The 7202-nt window shown below is 33.6% G+C and overlaps 1 protein-coding gene across 1 annotated transcript in view; it reads right to left on the reverse strand.

Moving 5' to 3' along the window:
• Positions 1–309: 309 nt before the first annotated feature.
• Positions 310–7202, reverse strand: part of LOC104529907 (2-phosphoxylose phosphatase 1-like) — a gene marked incomplete at its 3' end in the record, with an annotated part of 12032 nt that continues 5139 nt past the window's right edge. The window contains exon 3 of the mRNA XM_010174348.2: positions 310–449. Coding sequence (XP_010172650.2) covers positions 310–449 — 140 coding nt within the window. The remainder of the gene's footprint in view (positions 450–7202) is intronic.

The raw sequence follows: 7202 nt of genomic DNA on the forward strand, positions 1-7202 counted from the left end.
GATAGAGTACCAGGTTTCCCCTCAGGATCAAGAAAAGGTGCTCTAACTTGTTATAAATAAACTTAAAAGAGATGCCAGGCGTGATCAATCTCTAACAGAACTGGCAAGCGTGGTTTCTAGAACTGTTACCACTTTTACAGTAGAGTGCAATATTTTATTCATATCACAGCATAACCTAGGCTATAACCAATATCACAAGTTTCCCATAAAAAAGTGTTTATTTCAATATAAAGAAAAATAGAATATCTCTTTCATGCAGACTGTATTTAACAGAGCAGAAGAAAAGATAAAGCCACTACAGAAGTTTACCTGTCTGTGTAAGCTCTCCCATTTCGCACAAAGAATGACTAGGGTAGCGAGGCAGGCTGCTTAGGGAACCATCCATTTGGGCTGCAGACCCTTTGGACATATGCTTCATGAAAGCTTCAAGCTGAGGATGAGAAGGTTTCCTAGAAAGGTAAACCAAAATGTGAAAACTTACAAAAGCATATGGGAAAACAGTTAAAGACAGTCAAGTATTCTAAGTATGTCAGCTCAGAAATTTCATGGTGTGAGGTTATTTCCCACTGAGACAACATCTGCTCTTACAATTTTCGCAAGTATGCAAGAAAAATCTAACTACTTACTAACCACCAAAGAGCTACAGGAAAACCCATGTCTTGTTATGTTAAAATTATTATATCTTTCAGTAAGTAAAGTTTTTTTGTCTTTTTTTTAATGCAATCATTAATAGTGTTGTAAATTTAAAAAAAAAAAAAAAAAAAAAAAATCCTTACCAAAAGAATACTCTCTCTAGTTTCTAAAGTACCACTGCACTTTAACACCACAGTCAAAAGCACTAAGGATCTAAAGGGGTTCAAATAAATAGTATTTTAGGTAGATGATCTTGAAGGAATTTTCAAGTTTTGTAAAGTACAATGCTGACTAAAATCTCAGCCTTTATTTCTAATTACTTCAGGCTTCATATCAACAGCACATGCAGCCTCAATTAAGTGGCACCCGAAAAGTAGTATCCAGTGGCCCCATTAAAATTGGATGCCATTTTTTTTGGTATTGTACTGTTACCTGGGAAGAAAGAGTCCAACACTGCTGGACACTTAAACAGATAAGATTAATTACAATGCAAGTAATTAATACAACTGGAAAAAAGACACACACAAAAAGTCTACATTAACTCACTGAAATAGTCAGTGAAAGAATGCTTAGATCTCCTAAATTGTTCTGCAAATTTCCAATACACTACAGACTCAGTTCACTGTTGTATTGTTGTGCTGAAAACTACATACACAAAAAAGTCCACAAACAGTGTAATCAAAAGGGGTTTAAATCTTTTTTTTTTTTTTTTTTAAGAAATCTATCATCACAGTTCTACAACTGAATAGGAATAAATTTTATAAGTAGGGATTTCTTTGTGAAATGTCAACATTCAACAAATGTCACACAGTCACCTCTCTAATTTTGTACAGAACTAAATCACAAACTGTTTGGCAGATCAACTCTGCCCCATATGGTTCTCAATGCAATAGGACTTTCAGCCTGAATATGGTAAATATGTTTATGTTGCTCACAAAAAAATTATATATAATAAGGAAGATAACTTTGGTCATAGAACTTTTCCAGAAGTCTGAGTTTTGTGTTCATTGTTCACATTTACACCCTGCTAGAATGATAAACTGTTTTGATACAAAAACCTCAGGTCTAAAAAAAACTTCCAGAGTTGCAGGAACCACAAGAGGGAGCAATAACACTATTAAAGTATGAATAAATGTCTGGACTCAAAGTTTACTTGGACAAAGACATTCATGCTAAACATAGAAGAGCTCATAGAAGAAATTCTCTTAAATGAGAAAGCACCTCTTGCAGAGCTATGCTCACAGCATGCACACACAGGAGGACAGGAGGTCTCATAAGAATCAGTGCCTCTGTCAACGCAGAGTTTTATCATTTTATAAAACTTGAATTTTTCAGTATTTCATTTACCTTTAGGAAAAAAAATAAATCTTGGGAGGAAAATGTTACAATAAATTATGGTACAACTGCCAGTAAGAAAAAATTCAAAATGAGATAAAAATATCAAAAGAATTTTTTTCACTTGTACTTCAAATTGAAAAGAAAAGCCAATTTGTCACATTCTAAATCCACAGCTTCTTCATTATTTTAATTTTAACAAAGCAAATGAAGATTAGTATTTGAGAAGCAGGGGTACACACAAGGTTTTGTTCCTTTCTAAAGCAGTGGAGCCTTCCTGTTGTGCTAAACACACATTAATCCAGCTCCAGATGTGAATTTAAAACAGAACTTTCTGTACATTTCACTATTTTCACAGCCCAGCAGGGCAATCTAAAAATGGAAGAATTGAGAAAATGAAATTAAGCCCATTAGCAAATAGCTTTATAAGCCTATTACAGATGTAGCAGGCTGAACTACCAATTTTCTAAACTTTGCACTTTAAAAAAACCTCTAAATGTGAATAAACAATCATAATTTTCCTTAAACCTTGTTTACTTGATTAGCATGTTCTGCAAATATATGTGGAAGAAAACTAAAAAAACTGCACTAACCATTCTGCTTCTTTCTGCTTTGCTTAGAAAAACCTGAATTCTAATGAAATCAAACCTGTACTGATGAAACTGTCTGCAATCATGTGTGAGAAAGTATTCATCAGTGCTTTGCAAAATCTAAAAAATGGCAGGCAAGATAAACTAATATCCAAGATAAAATAATAAAATGTATAATTGGTTAAAATTCTATTCACATGTATTGACGTAGCTCTTCTTGTACATATGTAGATGCGAGTTACTTAACTTCGGATTACATTATTTTTAAAGTGAGCACAAGTTAAGCACATGCTTGCAGAAGTGCATTATGAAATATGACTGTTAGATGTACTTCTGAATAGGAATTCAAAGCTTACTACTTGTTAAATATATTCCAGGGGAAGAAAAACATAAAAGTCAAACAATAAGAAATAAGAACCATTTTGCCTGAAGGGGACAGACATCTCGGGCTACAATATAACTCTGTCCTGAATGTAATGCTAATACGTACTGAATTCTGAACATGCCAGCAATTCTCCCAATTAACCACATACAGCTAAGCAAATAAAAAATTATTTTTCTCAACAGCAAAATTTACAGCACCGCTCAGGCTACCAGCTAACAAATGATTCCCACTCCCCACCCCAAGATTTCTCTTTTATTTAGATTATGAATCCTCCTGTTGAATTGGCCAATTTACAGATGCTGCAGGAGATGGAGTATCTAGGCAACACAGCTAAGGCTGCTGGGACTGTTTGAGCAGGAAGCAAAGAAAATTACTCAGCTGTCCAGTTGAAAAGACTGAAATATCCTTAAAATATTATTTCCATAAAAGTAACCAGAAAATAAAAATGAGCTAAAGATATATTCTTCTGTAATTTGCTGGGCATTACAATGGTAAGCTACTAAATTTGGGAAATGTATTAATATAATAAATATTTCAAATTTTGTCATAACATGGAATGGCTTTTCACCTAACACCACTAGTAACAGTCATACTATTTCCTAATTTTGAACATTTATTTCCCATTTTAATGTCTTTTAATTTGCCTTTTGACTATTTTATTTTTGTAAATTAAAATAAATTTTATCTATAACAAAACTGAGGATATGCTTCTTTCCCCTCAAATAATGAATGCAGCTTGTCTTTTTGTCATTTACACACTAAACACTGGGATAATGTATTTATCACAGATATATATATATGTATGTATATATATATGTGTGTGTGTGTGTATATATATGTGTGTGTGTGTATATATATGTGTGTGTGTGTATATATATGTGTGTGTGTGTATATATATATGTGTGTGTGTATATATATATGTGTGTGTGTGTGTATATATGTGTGTGTGTGTGTGTATATATGTGTGTGTGTGTGTGTGTGTGTATATATATGGGATAACAGATCTAGTAGTGTAGTTTTCATGTCCTAGCATTAAAATAGATCAACATTTAAATCCTTATTCAACATTTAAATATCTTATTTGTAAAGGTCTTAAAAAGCTTTAATGGCAAAATGTCATCTCTTTATTGCTACATTGTAACCAGTGTAGGTGGAAATAAATTATACTGTGCAACTATTTGAACTGTATGTGTATTTCTGCCAGCAACTGAGTTGGCATTCTTCAATAAAAATTTCCCTTTTCCTAGAGGAGTTTAGATACAAAAATGTAGTGGTTTGTTGGTTTGGGGTTTTTTTATGAGAAGCAAACACTAACTTGCTGGTTGATCTGAATTAGCACAGCAAACTGAGAAATATAGTACCAGAGTGAGCGTATGCACATGACACCTCAGAAAATCTGCCGATAGATTTTGGATAGCTCAGCTATAACGGCACAAAATACTGTGTCATAAACACGCATGAAAATACATTTTTTGCATCTATTATATATGTGCAAAGGTATGAAATACAACTCATGCAGCTCAACATTAAGTTCAAACATACTATACAGCAAAGCCTCAATTCTTGCACAGTCACACAGAGACTTTGTCATAGGACATTTTTGCACTCCACCCCCAAGAGACTTACTGAATTCAAGACTTCAAGGGCAGTATTTAGAAACTGCTATGGGAGACAGTGGGGCTTTCTGCCCTTAAATGAAGTGATGCCCAGACTGTTTAAGTGCATGGAAGTCTCTTTCAGTAAAAGGTTAGCTCTTTGAGCTACTGTTTTTGTTTAAAAATAATATCATCATCATCACAGCATGAAGACCATTGTTAGACTTGACAGTTAATTCAGAGCAAAAATAAAATCATCCTTGTTTCCCAGGGCTACTTGTCTCAGGACCACTCAGGAAAATATTGCTATTGATTTATATTGTCTACTTGTGAAACATTTTCTTCCCTAGTGATCCTTGTGAGCAGAAACTGGTTCTATTAAAGAATTAAAACATAAATAGAAATCAGATTTAGAACAGAGTTTTGTTCCTCCTTTAGACCTAAGCTGCAAATCAGACCCAACAAGGTCAATTTTGGTAAAAATCCTACTCAATCCTTCCATTTATTAACTATAGGTCTGCTTTTGATCAAAATTAATTCCACGACAGGAACAGGCTAAGATTCCTTCAACATTCTTTCCTATCAAAGCTATTGGATCACTGAACTATTGCCTTATTTCTACAATGTACATTGTAAAATGAAGTACAGTGTAAGCCTTGTTTCTTCAACACAGCTGATGGTCAAACCACAGCATTCAATCATTAAACTGAGTATTCTTTTGAACCACCTAAAAATTTGAGACTGCATATCTATAAAAAGTGCAAAGTTAATCTAATTAAGTATAGTATTTAAGAAGCAGAGGTAGAAATAGATTATCCTGAACAAGGCTACATGCAACTATGGTTTATTTAATAATTTAAATGTTCATAAAAATTCGAGAGTGGTATAAATAATGTACCTTCACTACCATATAAGAAGCTACAGAAAAAAATATAATGGTCAAGGTTGTGATTAAAAGAGAAACTTCAATAGAAGAAATATTTTAATTATTGAGATCAATTACTAAAAGTAACTTATTTAAAAGCTAAAACTGAACAGTTAAGTAGAAAAATAACAGCAGATTACAGATGCTTCACAGTATTAAGGAGGGGTGAGTTTTTTATTTATCTTACCTCTGTTACTGGGCAGTGCTGTCCACTCACAGCACTAGAGTTCTGCAGAAGATCTATATGCCTCAGGAAAGAGATGAGATAGTTCTGGGTTTTGTTTTTTTTTTAATTCCCAAATGGCATTTATCTATGCAAATGTCATTTTTGTTAGTAAATACTGAATTTGCAAAAGCCAAGAGGATCAAACTGCTCACAAGGAGTTGCAGAATCCTCAGTGTGTCATCACTTGGTGAGTAAACGTGACCATGCCAAGCTTCTGACAAATGAACATTACCTTTTTGTAACCGTATTATACCAGATTCTGTCTAACTGTACCAAAATAAACTCCTTTTTCTCTTTACTTAAAATGCAAAAAAATATTTTATGACTTCAAGCAAAAATAACGTGTTTTCTACAAAGTTCAAGTAGACAAAAAAGTGTTAGATAGAAGGGCTACACCGTCTCCTTTTTAGAAGGCAAATGAATGGAAAGAGCCACAACAACAGATTATTGTAGTCTACAAAACAGATCCTTAAGAAAGCATTAGTACTGCTGGGGCTCATTTATTTGTAAAGGTCTTACAGTTTTTACGTTTTTATAACAAATTCTATAGTGATCCAGTCTACTTCACTGCTCTCCTGAGACTTCAGAGAAGTCAGAAGAGGCCCCTCAGGAGAGACCCTTCTTCACCTAATTCTGGTCTGGATCATGCTTTGACCTTCCTCCAAGTCAAATCCATGCCCCCTTTAGCTCATTGTATAATACTTGCCTTTCCTACACTTTTCCCTCTCATTTTTTCTATCAGTTTCAAGACATGTGCATATTGAACCTAAAATTCAAATATTTGTTACTAAGCTTCTTACGATTAACATCAGCACCTCTGAAAATGCCTTAAAGCATTTGCCAACTAACCCAACATACTATCAAGTCATAGCAGTCTTCTGAAATCATTTTAGTATCTTCCAAAAAGCATTTATTCCCTATCTTGCATACAAACTCAGTGATGAAACATTGCATATATTTTTTACTTATGACACTAAAAATGTAAGATACAAAGGGAAAATAAGTGGGAGATTAATTTATTCCCCCCCATAAGCAAACACTACAATGAAAGGATTTTCATAACATCACTCAATTAATTTTCTTGAGGATAAAAGTGTGTATTATTCAGTTCCCTTTGGAAATATGCATTCAGAGCAATGAAAATAATAATAATAACATTAATTGAAATTTTAGATGGAAGACATTTCCAAAGCATTTAATCCATTTGCTTATATTCATTCCACACTTATATGTCACAATCCATAATTCACAAAACCAAAGCGTGTCCTCAAGGCTATTTTGCATATCCATTAGAAGTCCATGGGGCTGTAGCATAATCTGTTTAATTAATGAATTCCATCAGCTGAATGCCAAGTCAAATAAAGAACAGACTAAATATGAGCAGCAATATCTGAAACTAAAGTCCAGAAAGCTTAAACAAGCCAGACCTCATCTGAATTACACAGCATCAAGAAACCTTCAGTTCAAAGAGATGATCTCAATATATGTTCACAATCAAGCAACAAATTTACAG

This window comes from Antrostomus carolinensis, unplaced genomic scaffold, assembly GCF_000700745.2.
Source record: "Antrostomus carolinensis isolate BGI_N321 unplaced genomic scaffold, ASM70074v2 scaffold8228, whole genome shotgun sequence".
NCBI lineage: Eukaryota > Metazoa > Chordata > Aves > Caprimulgiformes > Caprimulgidae > Antrostomus > Antrostomus carolinensis.